The sequence below is a fragment of the Coregonus lavaretus genome (genome assembly GCF_964263955.1).
Source record: "Coregonus lavaretus genome assembly, contig: HAP1_SCAFFOLD_1342, whole genome shotgun sequence".
Classification (NCBI taxonomy): domain Eukaryota; kingdom Metazoa; phylum Chordata; class Actinopteri; order Salmoniformes; family Salmonidae; genus Coregonus; species Coregonus lavaretus.
This window is the reverse complement of record NW_028160503.1, coordinates 19,311-37,019: the sequence shown is the minus strand read 5'-3', so window position 1 is coordinate 37,019 and position 17,709 is coordinate 19,311. Positions and strand designations below refer to the sequence as shown.

Here is a 17,709-nt window from a genome sequence, read left to right as displayed (position 1 = left end):
GTCCTACCTGTCTCTAAAAACGTGCTCTCTGTGAAATGCAGCTGTGCCAGATCTTCCAACAGAGCAGATCAGCCATCTCTCATTGGATTTCCATTATCTTAGTCTTTTATAGGATTTACACAATAGTTTCACTTTCACACGTACCTCTAATTTAACAAATGACTGTACTTTATATGGATTATTAACGTTACAAATGCACTGATGTGGTCAAATTATTTATAGCCTGTCAAGACATGCTGCATGAATTCACAATGTCAATATAATTACATAAAATAATGTCATTATTACTTTCACAATTTCACACATTTTCAACATACAGTATATTTTGGGGCGGCAGGTCGCCTGGCGGGTAGGAGCGTTGGGCCAGTAACCGAAAGGTTGCTGGATCGAATCCCCAAACTGACCAGGTAAAAATCTGTCGTTCTGCCCCTGAACAGTTAACCCACTGTTCCCCGGGCGCCGATGACGTGGATGTCGATTAAGGCAGACCCAGCACCTCTCTGATTCATAGGGGTTAAATACGGAAGACACATTTCAGTTGAATTCATTCATTCAGTTGTACAACCTACTATGTATCTCCCTTTCCCCATTCTACGCTTGACAAGCAGTTCCCTTATTCCACCACTTGGCACTGATCGTGGTCATGGGGCTGAACACTCTCAAACTAACATTTATATTGATAAATCTCACACTTTGCGTGGAAATGATCCCTTGCATGGTTTATGTACAGATTAGCGCCTATGTATGATGTAATGAATAGTAATAATAATCATTATTTTGAAAACAAGAATAATCTCAAAGTGCATAAAATAAACTAGAAAATAAAAGTTTAACAAACAACACATTAGTATTTTTGGGAAGTTTGTACCAGAATTGTATTTTAGAACACAACAGGACAAAAACAAAACTATGATAAGAGGGGAGAAAAATGTAAAGTAAATAAAACCATACCTGGTTTGTTGTTACTGATGGCCACCATGGATCACTTCCTCATTTACCCTAGCCACACCCCCCAATGGAGTAAATATCTACATATTATTCTGCTTTATTACTGTTTCATTCACATATCACCCCCCCCCCTGCTGCTCCCCCTGTGGGCATTCCCCAACGGACTCTTACCCTGCCCCCACCAACCAACAGACTCTTACCCTGCCCCCATCACCACCCAACAGACTCTTACCCTGCCCCCACCACCCAACAGACTCTTACCCTGCCCCCACCACCCAACAGACTCTTACCCTGCCCCCACCACCACCCAACAGACTCTTACCCTGCCCCCACCACCACCCAACAGACTCTTACCCTGCCCCCACCACCACCCAACGGACTCTTACCCTGCCCTCACCACCCAACGGACTCTTACCCTGCCCTCACCACCCAACGGACTCTTACCCTGCCCCCACCACCCAACGGACTCTTACCCTGCCCCCACCACCCAACGGACTCTTACCCTGCCCCCACCACCCAACAGACTCTTACCCTGCCCTCACCACCCAACAGACTCTTACCCTGCCCCCACCACCCAACAGACTCTTACCCTGCCCCCACCACCCAACGGACTCTTACCCTGCCCCCACCACCCAACAGACCCTTACCCTGCCCCCCCACCACCCAACAGACTCTTACCCTGCCCCCACCACCCAACAGACTCTTACCCTGCCCCCACCACCACCCAACGGACTCTTACCCTGCCCCCACCACCACCCAACGGACTCTTACCCTGCCCCCACCACCACCCAACGGACTCTTACCCTGCCCCCACCACCACCCAACGGACTCTTACCCTGCCCCCACCACCACCCAACGGACTCTTACCCTGCCCCCACCACCACCCAACAGACTCTTACCCTGCCCCCACCACCACCCAACAGACTCTTACCCTGCCCCCACCACCACCCAACAGACTCTTACCCTGCCCCCACCACCACCCAACGGACTCTTACCCTGCCCCCACCACCACCCAACGGACTCTTACCCTGCCCCCACCACCACCCAACGGACTCTTACCCTGCCCCCACCACCACCCAACGGACTCTTACCCTGCCCCCACCACCACCCAACAGACTCTTACCCTGCCCCCACCACCACCCAACAGACTCTTACCCTGCCCCCACCACCACCCAACAGACTCTTACCCTGCCCCCACCACCACCCAACAGACTCTTACCCTGCCCCCACCACCACCCAACAGACTCTTACCCTGCCCCCACCACCACCCAACAGACTCTTACCCTGCCCCCACCACCACCCAACAGACTCTTACTCTTTCCCCACCACCACCCAACAGACTCTTACCCTGCCCCCACCACCACCCAACAGACTCTTACCCTGCCCCCACCACCACCCAACAGACTCTTACCCTGCCTCCACCACCCAACAGACTCTTACCCTGCCCCCACCACCCAACAGACTCTTACCCTGCCCCCACCACCCAACAGACTCTTACCCTGCCCCCACCACCCAACAGACTCTTACCCTGCCCCCACCACCCAACAGACTCTTACCCTGCCCCCACCACCACCCAACAGACTCTTACCCTGCCCCCACCACCACCCAACAGACTCTTACCCTGCCCCCACCACCCAACAGACTCTTACCCTGCCCCCCCCACCAGCCAACAGACTCTTACCCTGCCCACACCACCCAACGGCCTCAACGGTCTCATTCACTTCTCTTGATTTGATTTGATTTATTTTGACCTGCGCTGTTGGAGCCCAGAGCATAAGATTTTGCGTCCCTCTCCATGTGACTAATAAACTCATCTAATCTAATTAACGATGGGATTTTAAAGTGTTTTCTAAAATTGATTATTATAATATTATTATTATTATTATTATTAATAGTAGCATCATAAATAATGTTTTTTGTATTACTGCTGTTACCATGACAACTGTCTAGTAATCATTACTGCCAAAAGGTCGCTGGTTCTAATCCCCGAGCCGACTAGGTGAAAAATCTGTCGATGTGCCCTTGAGCAAGGCACTTAACCCTAATTGCTCCTGTAAGTCGCTCTGGATAAGAGCGTCTGCTAAATGACTAAAAATGTAAATGTAATTACTTTCAATGCTGTTAACAAATGTCAGTGCTATAATATTATTTGTGCTATAAAGGCGGTTGACTTTATTGCTTTTTTCCATATTGTTAAACAACATTCTAAGTCACAATACATTCCTTTTAATTGACATGTACAACATGTATTTGACAGGGATACTGCACATCAATCAACATTTCTGTAAATGTGCCAGATTTAGCTGTAGTCCCTGGGCAGGTAGATACACATAGAAAAATACAACGTTATAAAACATTTAGTAAAACATTGTGTATAGATGGGGGCTGATTGGACCTTCAGCCACTCTCAAGTCATTGGTAAAGGGGTGAGAGGTTGAACAGCTCCTTATATGTCCTTCAGCCACTCTCAAGTCATTGGTAAAGGGGAGAGAGGTTGAACAGCTCCTTATATGTCCTTCAGCCACTCTCAAGTCATTGGTAAAGGGGTGAGAGGTTGAACAGCTCCTTATGTCTGTCAATGGTCAATGTGCTCTCACTGAGAAAACTGCTGATAGACTGAGGTGGTTGTGTTGATATCCAGCCCCTCTCATTAACCTCTATCAGGCCAACACTGTACAATATATTCATAAAATACATTTCTGTGGTTTTAAGTTGAATGCCAAATTCTCAGAGCCATTTTCCCGGACACATTCACAGTGAGTATGCAAATACAGTAAGTCAATTCCAATAACATCACAATACATGTTTACAATACGTATACAATACATGCTTACAATGCGTATACAATACATGTTTACAATGCGTATACAATACATGTTTACAATGCGTATACAATACATGCTTACAATGCGTATACAATACATGCTTACAATGCATATACAATACATGTTTACAATGCGTATACAATACATGTTTACAATGCGTATACAATACATGTTTACAATGCGTATACAATACATGTTTACAATGCGTATACAATACATGTTTACAATGCGTATACAATACATGTTTACAATGCGTATACAATACATGTTTACAATGCGTATACAATACATGTTTACAATACGTATACAATACATGTTTACAATGCGTATACAATACATGCTTACAATACGTATACAATACATGCTTACAATGTGTATACAATACATGCTTACAATGCGTATACAATACATGTTTACAATGCGTATACAATACATGTTTACAATGCGTATACAATACATGTTTACAATGCGTATACAATACATGTTTACAATACGTATACAATACATGTTTACAATACGTATACAATACATGTTTACGATGCGTATACAATACATGTTTACAATGCGTATACAATACATGCTTACAATGCGTATACAATACATGCTTACAATACATGTTTACAATACATGTTTACAATGCGTATACAATACATGTTTACAATGCGTATACAATACATGTTTACAATGCGTATACAATACATGCTTACAATGCGTATACAATACATGCTTACAATACATGTTTACAATACATGTTTACAATGCGTATACAATACATGTTTACAATGCGTATACAATACATGTTTACAATGCGTATACAATACATGTTTACAATGCGTATACAATACATGCTTACAATGCATATACAATACATGTTTACAATGCGTATACAATACATGTTTACAATGCGTATACAATACATGTTTACAATACGTATACAATGAAATTTAAAATCTAAAGTTTAAAATACACAGACATCAGGTAGGTAGGTGTGTTGGTGTGAGAGAGAGACAGAGTTGTATCAACATGTTCTGCTAGATAGGGGTCCAGCTAGGTACCTAGTGGAGGACTAACTGACCCTCCTGCTAGATAGGGGTCCAGCTAGGTACCTAGTGGAGGACTAACTGACCCTCCTGCTAGATAGGGGTCCAGCTAGGTACCTAGTGGAGGACTAACTGACCCTCCTGCTAGATAGGGGTCCAGGTAGGTACCTAGTGAAGGACTAACTGACCCTCCTGCTAGATAGGGGTCCAGCTAGGTACCTAGTGGAGGACTAACTGTTCCTCCTGCTAGATAGGGGTCCAGCTAGGTACCTAGTGGAGGACTAACTGACCCTCCTGCTAGATAGGGGTCCAGCTAGGTACCTAGTGGAGGACTAACTGATCCTCCTGCTAGATAGGGGTCCAGCTAGGTACCTAGTGGAGGACTAACCCTCCTGCTAGATAGGGGTCCAGCTAGGTACCTAGTGGAGGACTAACTGACCCTCCTGCTAGATAGGGGTCCAGCTAGGTACCTAGTGGAGGACTAACTGACCCTCCTGCTAGATAGGGGTCCAGCTAGGTACCTAGTGGAGGACTAACTGACCCTCCTGCTAGATAGGGGTCCAGCTAGGTACCTAGTGGAGGACTAACTGATCCTCCTGCTAGATAGGGGTCCAGCTAGGTACCTAGTGGAGGACTAACTGACCCTCCTGCTAGATAGGGGTCCAGCTAGGTACCTAGTGGAGGACTAACTGATCCTCCTGCTAGATAGGGGTCCATACCTAGGTACCTAGTGGAGGACTAACTGATCCTCCTGCTAGATAGGGGTCCAGCTAGGTACCTAGTGGAGGACTAACTGACCCTCCTGCTAGATAGGGGTCCAGCTAGGTACCTAGTGGAGGACTAACTGATCCTCCTGCTAGATAGGGGTCCAGCTAGGTACCTAGTGGAGGACTAACTGACCCTCCTGCTAGATAGGGGTCCAGCTAGGTACCTAGTGGAGGACTAACTGACCCTCCTGCTAGATAGGGGTCCAGCTAGGTACCTAGTGGAGGACTAACTGACCCTCCTGCTAGATAGGGGTCCAGCTAGGTACCTAGTGGAGGACTAACTGACCCTCCTGCTAGATAGGGGTCCAGCTAGGTACCTAGTGGAGGACTAACTGATCCTCCTGCTAGATAGGGGTCCAGCTAGGTACCTAGTGGAGGACTAACTGACCCTCCTGCTAGATAGGGGTCCAGCTAGGTACCTAGTGGAGGACTAACTGATCCTCCTGCTAGATAGGGGTCCATACCTAGGTACCTAGTGGAGGACTAACTGATCCTCCTGCTAGATAGGGGTCCAGCTAGGTACCTAGTGGAGGACTAACTGACCCTCCTGCTAGATAGGGGTCCAGCTAGGTACCTAGTGGAGGACTAACTGACCCTCCTGCTAGATAGGGGTCCAGCTAGGTACCTAGTGGAGGACTAACTGACCCTCCTGCTAGATAGGGGTCCAGCTAGGTACCTAGTGGAGGACTAACTGATCCTCCTGCTAGATAGGGGTCCAGCTAGGTACCTAGTGGAGGACTAACTGACCCTCCTGCTAGATAGGGGTCCAGCTAGGTACCTAGTGGAGGACTAACTGACCCTCCTGCTAGATAGGGGTCCAGCTAGGTACCTAGTGGAGGACTAACTGACCCTCCTGCTAGATAGGGGTCCAGCTAGGTACCTAGTGGAGGACTAACTGACCCTCCTGCTAGATAGGGGTCCAGCTAGGTACCTAGTGGAGGACTAACTGACCCTCCTGCTAGATAGGGGTCCAGCTAGGTACCTAGTGGAGGACTAACTGACCCTCCTGCTAGATAGGGGTCCAGCTAGGTACCTAGTGGAGGACTAACTGACCCTCCTGCTAGAAGATCCACACCTCCAGGAGGCTGCAGAAGGAGAGAGGCTGTGTGGCTGGACCTTTGGTTAGTTTATTGCTATTATAGTGGTCATGTTTGATTTACATTTTCTGTACATTTTTAGGAGCCTGAATTAAAGCAACAGACACCAAGACCATGTTGAACCACCCTGCCTGGTCTCCCCACGCCCAGGGGTTGGCTACAACTTTAGATCTGAAGCTGTGTCCAAAGACAGGGGTCCAGCTCCCCAAGAAGGATTATCATCCTGGAACATGACTCAGTTCCTTTTCTCAACACCATGTCGATGATGTCACGTGCCTTCTCTGCCCTCTCAGCTATCACCTTTACTGACTCCATTTCCTCCTGGTTGATGACTGTGTGTTGCAGGAGTCCGTCCAGCAGACCTTCCAGGACAGGTCCTGACACTCGTCTCACAAACTCTGTCCGTACAGAACCCAGCTGCTGCTCTGTAGAACCAGTCAGACTGCTCTCAGCCGGACGCCCTGCCCCTAACACAGCACCTGAGAGAGGCAGGTTACAAAATAACTACATTTGTTCATTCACATTTACATTTCAGACATTTAGAAACAGACTTCTTTCAGAGTGACCTACAGTAAAAGTCTTCATTGTATTGTTAATCTTTGCATTAAGAACACATTCTGTAACAATAACAACCTGAATCAATGAACACATCACACCACTACTGTTTCATTCATATTTAGGGTCGGTTTTCACAGACGTAGAAAAACAGGCTGGGGCATTCAGAACCAGGCTAATTTACATCATGTCCTGGAGGAGATGTCATTGGGGCATTCAGAACCAGGCTAATGTACATCAAGTCCTGGAGGAGATGTCATTCAGAACCAGGCTAATCTACATCAAGTCCTGGAGGAAATGTCATTCAGAACCAGGCTAATGTACATCAAGTCCTGGAGGAGATGTAATTGGGGCATTCAGAACCAGGCTAATGTACATCAAGTCCTGGAGGAGATGTCATTCAGAACCAGGCTAATCTACATCAAGTCCTGGAGGAAATGTCATTCAGAACCAGGCTAATGTACATCAAGTCCTGGAGGAGATGTCATTGGGGCATTCAGAACCAGGCTAATCTACATCAAGTCCTGGAGGAGATGTCATTCAGAACCAGGCTAATGTACATCAAGTCCTGGAGGAGATGGCATTCAGAACCAGGCTAATCTACATCAAGTCCTGGAGGAGATGCCATTGTTCTTGAAGACAGCCTTTTATAATCAGGACTAGTCCAACAGTAAACCATGTCGACTGGCCCTCAAGCCATTGGTTTGTACAGTGCATTTGGAAAGTATTCAGACCCCTTAACTTTTTCCACATTTTGTTACGTTACAGCCTTATTTTAAAATGGATTAACTACATGTGTTTCCTCATCAATCTACACACAATACCCCATAATGACAAAGCGAAAACAGGTTTTTGTAAATGTTTACAAATGTATTAAAAATAAAAAGACAGAAATACCTTATTTATATAAGTATTCAGACCCTTTGCTATGAGACTCGAAATTGAGCTCAGGTGCATCCTGTTTCCATTGATCATCCTTGAGATGTTTCTACAACTTGATTGGAGTCCACCTGTGGTAAATTCAATTGATTGGACATGATTTGGAAAGGCACACACCTGTCTATATAAGGTCCCACAGTTGACAGTGCATGTCAGAGCAAAAACCAAGCAATGAGGTCGAAGGATTATGTCAAGGCCCAGATCTGGGGAAGAGCTCCGAGACAGGATTGTGTCGGGGAAGGGTACCGAAAAAGTTATGCAGCATTGAAGGTCCCCAAGAACACAGTGGCCTCCATCATTCTTATATGGAAGAAGTTCGGAACCACCAAGACTCTTCCTAGAGCTGGCCGCCCGGACAAACTGAGCAAGCGGGGGAGAAGGGCCTTGGTCAGGGAGGTGACTAAGAACCCGATGGTCACTCTGACAGAGCTCCAGAGTTCCTCTGTGGAGATGGGAGAACCTTCCAGAAGGACAACCATCTCTGCAGAACTCCACCAATCAGGCCTTTATGGTAGAGTGGCCAGACGGAAGCCACTCCTCAGTAAAAGGCACATGACAGCCCGCTTGGAGTTTGCCAAAAGGCACCTAAAGGACTCTCAGACCATGAGAAACAAGATTCTCTGGGTCTGATGAAACCAAGATTGAACTCTTTGGCCTGAATGCCAAGCGTCACATCTGGAAGAACCCTGGCACCATCCCTATGGTGAAGCATGGTGGTGGCAGCATCATACTGTGGGGATGTTTTTCAGCAGCAGGGACTAGGAGACTAGTCAGGATCGAAGGAAAGATGAACTCAGCAAAGTACAGAGAGATCCTTAATGAAATCCTGCTCCAGAGCGCTCAGGACCTCAGACTGGGGCCAAGGTTCACCTTCCAACAGGACAACGACCCTAAGCACACAGACAAGACAACGCAGGAGTGGCTTCGGGACAAGTCTCTGAATGTCCTTGAGTGGCCCAGCCAGAGCCCGGACTTGAACCCGATCTAACATCTCTGGAGAGACCTGAAAATAGCTGTGCAGCGACGCTCCCCATCCAACCTGACAGAGCTTCTGCAGAGAAGAATGGGAGAAACTCCCCAAATACAGGTGTGCCAAGCTTGTAGTGTCATACCCAAGAAGAATCGAGGCTGTAATCGCTGCCAAAGGTGCTTCCAGAAAGTACTGAGTAAAGGGTCTGAATACTTATGTAAATGTGATATTTTTATAAATATGTATTTTTTTGCTTTGTCATTATGGGGTATTGTGTGTATTTTGATGAGGGGGGGGGAACAATTTAATCCATTTTATAATACGGCTGTAACGTAACAAAATGTGGAAAAAGTCAAGGGGTCTGAATACTTTCTGAATGCACTGTAACTCATGTTTACTTACTTGTTGAATGGGTGGCAGTGATGTATTCATCTGAAAGATAAATAAAATGAGGTTATATCACTCTAAATAGCATCTGTTACAAAAGTACAAAGTTATGATTGACATATGCTCCTACCTTGTGATACCACTTCTTTCCATGCAATCCTCTCATCATCACCGAATAACTCCATCTCAATATCAACCCCTGTCATTTTCACAACTGCCCTGAAAAAGCTTGGTGTGGAGTCTCTATGTATGAGATGAATCTTCTGGAGAGAGATGGAGAGAGCGAGAGAGAGATTGCTTGCAATGTAAACATATGTTTCCCATGCCAATAAAGCCATTTGAATTGAGAGCAATCGAGCGACAGAGAGCAATGGATAGAAATGTGACTTAAATGTCAGATTCATGTTCTTAGTCTACTAAAACTGTACCGGTGGATTGATGTAGGTAGAACAGGGAATGTTCAGTCTGAAGAAACTATTCAGTTTGAAGGCCTGCTCTGGTCTTGAGATGAGAACCCTTGAAGACCCTTGAGACTTTTCCTGTTGTTCCACAGCCTGCGAAACGAGGCATGGAATACACAGCCAGACAATGTATAGTCTTATTCAAACATTATTCAGAAAACTAGCAACACACTATTATCTTCATGTTATGAGTGTCAACATAAACCGTACCACTGCTTAGTTAAGGTCACCTCTAAAAGAATGGTACCTCACCTGTATTTGGCTGGGGTTACTGGGGAACAGGTATAGGCGTGGAATTAGTGTTTGCTTTTTCACTGACAGATAGAGCATCAGCTCACAGTGGACATCTATGTTCCGCGAAAAGATATAGCTCAGTATAACAGAGATAACTGAGAACTTGGGATGGAGAATCTTAGCATGGAATCTGGTTACCTCATGCACTTCCTCAAAAGACACTCCATGTTCCTCTACATGAAAAATCTTCATCTCATTCCTCAGGGAAGGGTTGGTCCCTGAACAACACAATAAAAAGGAGACAGAAAGACAAATATTGTATTATTCATCCAACTAAAACACAAAGAATATGCAGTATCAGATCACAGTAAACTCAAACTCCCAGAATATTCATTTATTCATTCAGGAAGTGAAACTCAGTTACATGGAAATGTCTTTCTGAATACTATGTGAATATGGTTTTACCTAAACAGACAAAGTGTGGCAGATGAACTTCCTCCAGTTCACCTAACTCCATAGTGATGTACAGCAATGGACCACCTTGTCCGTACTGCATGTCTTTCAGAAGTTGACTGTAGGGTTCCCAGTTCCTGAAGTGATACTTCAGAATGACATCTCTCTCACACACCCAGCGGAGCCCAGACACTGTGCACTCATAACGCCCTTTGGGTGTCCTGTGCCTGAGGGCAACAACAAGATATGGTAGAGAGGGTCAATCGTCAAATGGAGAGGATGGATTAGAAGCCTATTCCCAAAGGTAATGGGGAAATACACTAGCAAGTGGAATGAAATGTTAAAAGTAGTTATTTTACCTGAACATTGTCACTCCCTGGACAGTGGAAGTCAAGGGTTCAATCTGAAGCCACTGTGTGGAGTCCTGAACAAGGACAAGCATGTCAGTTATACATATGGGGCCAGTTTCCTGGACACAGATTGAGTCTAGTGCTGGACTTAAAGCATGATCAATGGAAGTTTCAATAGAAAGTTATTTAAGGTCCAAGACTAGGCTTAATCTTTGTCCGGGAAACTGGCTCATTAAATGAACAAAGTAATTTATCGAATGTATTTATTCAATGTTACATGGAATGCTGGTGATTGATCCAATTAAACTGTCTAATGACAAAATATGACAGAAGTTAAAATCCTGCATTCCTACAAGCAGAACACAGGACTGTCTATATCCCAGTATGATTGGTTGGTCAGTACACACCTGGCTTTCAGACTGTGTATATATTACTAAAGCAGAACACAGGACTGTCTATATCCCAGTATGAATGGTTGGTCCGTACACACCTGGCTTTCAGACTGTGTTTATATTACTAAAGCAGAACACAGGACTGTCTATATCCCAGTATGAATGGTTGGTCAGTACACACCTGGCTTTCAGACTGTGTTTATATTACTAAAGCAGAACACAGGACTGTCTATATCCCAGTATGAATGGTTGGTCAGTACACACCTGGCTTTCAGACTGTGTTTATATTACTAAAGCAGAACACAGGACTGTCTATATCCCAGTATGAATGGTTGGTCAGTACACACCTGGCTTTCAGACTGTGTTTATATTACTAAAGCAGAACACAGGACTGTCTATATCCCAGTATGAATGGTTGGTCAGTACACACCTGGCTTTCAGACTGTGTTTATATTACTAAAGCAGAACACAGGACTGTCTATATCCCAGTATGAATGGTTGGTCAGTACACACCTGGCTTTCAGACTGTGTTTATATTACTAAAGCAGAACACAGGACTGTCTATATCCCAGTATGAATGGTTGGTCAGTACACACCTGGCTTTCAGACTGTGTTTATATTACTAAAGCAGAACACAGGACTGTCTATATCCCAGTATGAATGGTTGGTCAGTACACACCTGGCTTTCAGACTGTGTTTATATTACTAAAGCAGAACACAGGACTGTCTATATCCCAGTATGAATGGTTGGTCAGTACACACCTGGCTTTCAGACTGTGTTTATATTACTAAAGCAGAACACAGGACTGTCTATATCCCAGTATGAATGGTTGGTCAGTACACACCTGGCTTTCAGACTGTGTTTATATTACTAAAGCAGAACACAGGACTGTCTATATCCCAGTATGAATGGTTGGTCAGTACACACCTGGCTTTCAGACTGTGATTATATTACTAAAGCAGAACACAGGACTGTCTATATCCCAGTATGAATGGTTGGTCAGTACACACCTGGCTTTCAGACTGTCCCTGACTCCTGAAGGTATGTAAAAGTGAGAATTGACATTATGACTTACCTCAACATGGTCACAAGTCTTACAGCTCTGAGGAATCCCTGAAGTCAAAAGTAGTTGTTATTTAAAACGGACAATCTCATGTAATAATGAATTAATAATTATTAAACAGACTTGTAAAAAAAAATGAATGTAAGTGAGCAACAGTCTCAGAATGTACACTCATTATCATACAATAATCTGACATTAGTGTTATATTAATGAATGTTTGTGGAAGCAGGAAACAACATGGTTCTGGTCCATGTTTTGGAGATGTTGGGGGCCTGATTTCTGGTAGATCCCAGGATGAGAGCTTAAAGGTAGAGTCAGCTAAATGATGTTGTACGAGCAGCACCGCAGATATTGTGATGAGCAAGATGCCTGACTTCTCTCTCACACAGTATTTGCCCTTGTGCACGGGTTCTCTTCACTCTCTTACAGCGTGGTAGAAACGGGACCAAAACAGAGGAGTTTAGCATCGCGCTCCAAAGCCCTTAGTTGTTGTAGAAGTTTACCCACTATGATGTTTACTTTGTGCATCTACATCATATTGCTGACTCTACCTTTAAGTTTGTTTTGACCAAATAGATCATGATTGTGTTCCTTGCCTGGGACTCAAGAACGCTTTAATCGTATTTTGATTTTAAAACAATTATCAGTTAACACTCACATATCTGGTCTCTGGTGTTCTCAGGACCAGGCTTGATACAACACTCTCCACATTGGTCTCTGGTGTTGGGAAAGCAGAAGGATAGACTGTGATTAAACTAAATACAACTTATAAAGGCTTTATATAGCATACATACAGTCTTCATAAGCAATACAAAGGCTGTATTAGGGTGACAGAACCACTCCCTATGTAGGGTGCATTGCCTAATGTGACATAACACTATGTCAACTTCCATGAAGTCAATACTGATGGTGACATTACAGGTGACATTGCTTATCTTGATGAAAGCCCCTAGAGATGTGAAGTCACCAGGTATCATGAGTTACTGTCTGTAGGTCCAACAGAACACATTAAAACACACCACTACTACTATTAATCTAACTGTCTGTAGGTCCAACAGAACACATTAAAACACACCACTACTACTAATCTAACTGTCTGTAGGTCCAACAGAACACATTAAAACACACCACTACTACTAATCTAACTGTCTGTAGGTCCAACAGAACACATTAAAACACACCACTACTAATCTAACTGTCTGTAGGTCCAACAGAACACATTAAAACACACCACTACTAATCTAACTGTCTGTAGGTCCAACAGAACACATTAAAAACACACCACTACTACTAATCTAACTGTCTGTAGGTCCAACAGAACACATTAAAACACACCACTACTACTAATCTAATTGTAGGAATGATTCCAGAGGAAATCAAATGATAAAACATTGCTATGACTCACCTTTGAATGTGTTGGTCATCTATCTGACACAGGGTCACTGAGGAGGAGGAATAAACCACAAACCCAGGATAGAGGGGTTCAGTGAATGTGGTGTGTTCTGTGTAATGGTGTGTCAGTGTACCAGAGGAGGACACACTATAGAAGGACAAAGTACCAGCTGGCCAGTCCAGATACACTCCAACTCTGTTAAAAACAGGACCAGGGATGGATCTGATGACTCCAGCATGGTAAAAGTTATATCCACTGTCATAGCAGGATAAACACCAGGACTTCCTATTGAGTCCAATCCAACTGTCATCCTCCATCTCTCCCTTCCTCTTCATTCCTTTGTACGCCACACCAATGTCAGCCCTGCCCCCATCCTTCTCCACCTCCCAGTAATAACGAGATCCAGATAAGCCTTCTCTGCAGAGAACTTGGGGAATATGGTCAAATCTGTCTGGATGGTCTTCATAATGCTGCTTCTCCTTCACCCGTGTCACCTTCCTGTTCCCCTCAGACAGTATCAGGACTGGGTTTGCTGTATTTGGGTCCAGGGTGAGATGACAGGCATCTGTAGACAAAAGGAGAGTTTAATCAAACCACATCTTCATATAAAATGTAGTTTTGTAGGTAGAGAACAAGTATTGATTAGTTACTATATCACTATGGTTCTGAATATGTAGTTAATTAGGATTGAAGAGACTTACATTTCCTCAGCCCTGATTTCAGCCTGAACTCTCCACCATGATCCACACTGTTGGAGAAACAGGTTATTGACTGACAAAGACATAATACAGCAGTCAACATTTAAACCATATTGTTGTGTTCTGGTGCACTATCCAAGTTCATTACTAGAGACATACAGGTATTATATCCTACCTACTGCATACAGAACAGAGTACAATTCATTACTAGAGACATACAGGTATTCTACCCTACCTACTGCATACAGAACAGAGTACAATTCATTACTAGAGAAATACAGGTATTCTATCCTACCTACTGCATACAGAACAGAGTACAATTCATTACTAGAGACATACAGGTATTCTATCCTACCTACTGCATACAGAACAGAGTACAATTCATTACTAGATACATACAGGTATTCTATCCTACATAATGCATACAGAACAGAGTACAATTCCAACAGGATATCAGAGATGCAGAAGAAGAGTATTCATGTGGTGATGATGTATGCTGTGTTGGAGTGCTAAGCCTACTGGGTAAACTTCCCCTGTATTCTACCAACATGTCCTCATGTTACTGAACCTACTACACTACATAGGACACAACCACTGCTCACACTATTAGGACATCTATTCTGACTTACTTCAGCTTCATCAGTTTATCTGTGGGATCCACCAGAGCAGCTGAAAGCAGTCCCCCTGCAGAGTCTCCTGGGTGATTGTAGCTCAGGTCCAGCTCTTTCAGGTGGGAGGGGTTTGACCTCAGAGCTGAAGACAGAGCAGCACAGCCCTCCTCTGTGACCAGACAGCCAGACAGCCTACAGAGAGACACAACAGCTGTCTAGGTTGGTGGACTGGTGTCAATCATCTTGTAGGACACCCATACATTTGTCCATGACACAAACATTGTGATGAAACATCAGATGTTCAGAGTATTTGTTTTACTAAACTCAGTACCGACCTGACTGAAACAGCTGTACTTACCCCAGTGTGTGTAGTTTAAAGTCTGAATCCTCCAGTCCAGCAGAGGGCAGTGTAACTCAGCTCAGTACCGACCTGACTGAAACAGCTGTTCACCATTGGCCTCATGGTGACATCCCTGAGCGTTTTCCTTCCTCTCCGGCAGCTGAGTTAGGAAGGACGCCTGTATTTTTGTGGTGACTGGGTGTATTGATACACCATCCAAAGCGTAATTAATACCTTCACCATGCTCAAAGGAATATTCAATGTCTGCTTTATTTGTACCCATCTACCAAAAGGTGCCCTTCTTTGCGAGGCATTGGAAAACCTCCCTGGTCTTCATGGTTGAATCTATGTTTGAAATTCACTGCTCGACTGAGGGACCTAATAGATAATTGCATGTGTGGGGTACAGAGATTATGTAGTCGTTCAAAAATCACTATTATTGCACACATAGTGAGTCCATCTAACTGATTATGTGACTTGTTAAGCACATTTTTACTCCTGAGCTTATTTAGGCTTGCCATAACAAAGGGGTTGAAAACGAATTGATTAGATTACTAGATACTAGACTCTGTCAATATGTTTTTGGAAGTGGCTCTGCATTTCTTGCATTTCTTGCATACATATCATATTTATTTAAGGATTATGACGACTTTCTAAAAGGACAAAGCTGTTTCTGTGTGCTCCCTTGCCTCCACTGTCACCACATCCCTCGATGCGTGCAAACAGAGCATCTATATCAGGGATGGGCAACTCCAGTCCTCGGGACCTGATTGGTGTTACACTTTTTCCCCAGCCCCAGCTAACACGTTTGACTCTAATAATCAAGTACTCATGGGTTTCAGTTTAGAATGCAATAAGTTTAATCATCTGTGTTTGCTAGGGATGGGGAAAAAGTGTGACACCCCTCCGACCCCCAAGGACTGGAATTGTCCATCCCTGATCTATATGGTAGGACCAGTACCAGACCTGAATGAATATGTCTGTTTTGAATATTCACGGAGACAGAATGATGTGGTTGATAGCAGAGACGTCCCGCCCAAAGGGGGCACAGGGTCACTTGCCCCCTCAGATTTGTGATGTTTAAATTTGTCTTGTTATATTTTCTCTGTCATACTACTAACCATGAAGTTGGCTTTAGCTAGCCCAGATAGGATCCCAATCTCCCAACCTAATAACTACACTGAACAAAAATATAAACGCAACATGTAAAGTGTTGGTCCCATGTTTCATGAGCTGAAATAAAAATCCCAGAAACGTTCCATTCGCACAAAAAGCTTATTTCTCTCAAATTGTGTACACAAATTTGTTTACATCCCTGTAAGCGAGCATTTCTCCTTTGCCAAGATAATCCATCCACCTCACAACTATGGCATATCAAGAAGCTGATTAAACAGCATGATAATTACACAGGTGCATCTTGTGCTGAGGACAATAAAATGCCACTCTAAAATGTGCAGTTTTGTCACACAACACAATGCACAGATGTTTCAAGTTTTGAGGCAGCGTGCAATTGGCTTACGGACTGCAGGAATGTCCACCAGAGCTGTTGCCAGATACGTTTATGTTAATTTCTCAACCATAAGCCAAGGCGGCTTTAGAGAATTTGGCAGTACTTCTAACTGGCCTCACGACTTCAGACCACTTGTAAAGCAGCGTATGGGCGAGCTGTTGGCTGATGTCAACGTTGTGAATGCTCCATGGTGGCAGTGGGGTTATTGTATGGGCAGGCATAAGCTACGGACAATGAACATTTTATCGATGACAATTTGAATGCACAGAGATACCGTGGGATAGTGTACGTGCACAAAGTGAGTTTGTAACATGTATATCATTCTTGCTTGTTGTTCTTTATAGTTACTACCATTGCCTATTGTAAGTTGCCTCTCTGTGTTTACTGTGTTGTGTAATACTCCGCAGGTAGCATTATGCCATTAATACAGCCCTTCCTTTGTTAATAGCGTTGTTGCTCTACTTGTGCTATCAGTTATTGTGCATATTCATTACCCCTGTTATCTGTCCATTACAGGACCACTATCATTCCACTACCTTTCCATGTCCATTTCATCCGTGTGTGTCAATAAAGTATCCTTGAATGTAACTCTGAGGTTGCCTTATTCCATTCTTACCGGGGGAGGTGAAAGCGCAACCTGGTCTCAGAACATTTCGTATTATTCTGTATGTACAA

General features: G+C 44.2%; 2 protein-coding genes across 2 annotated transcripts; both read right to left on the bottom strand.

Moving 5' to 3' along the window:
* Window positions 1-6,044: 6,044 nt before the first annotated feature.
* Window positions 6,045-10,404, bottom strand: LOC311121729 (uncharacterized protein). Its single transcript, XM_084196185.1, has 5 exons — window positions 10,242-10,404; window positions 9,957-10,082; window positions 9,659-9,791; window positions 9,544-9,573; window positions 6,045-7,156 (listed from the first exon to the last, which is right to left on the bottom strand). Exons 1-5 carry the CDS (start codon window positions 10,317-10,319, stop codon window positions 6,843-6,845), a joined length of 681 nt encoding a protein of 226 aa, XP_084052311.1. The 5' UTR covers window positions 10,320-10,404; the 3' UTR covers window positions 6,045-6,842.
* A 3,479-nt stretch (window positions 10,405-13,883) lies between these two features.
* On the bottom strand, window positions 13,884-15,434 carry LOC311121727 (vespryn-like; the record flags this gene model as incomplete). Its single annotated transcript, XM_084196183.1, has 4 exons — window positions 15,203-15,434; window positions 14,577-14,623; window positions 14,180-14,440; window positions 13,884-13,924 (listed from the first exon to the last, which is right to left on the bottom strand). The coding sequence occupies exons 1-4, from the start codon at window positions 15,211-15,213 to the stop codon at window positions 13,884-13,886; spliced, it is 360 nt and encodes a 119-aa protein (XP_084052309.1). The 5' UTR covers window positions 15,214-15,434.
* Between the last annotated feature and the right edge of the window lie 2,275 nt (window positions 15,435-17,709).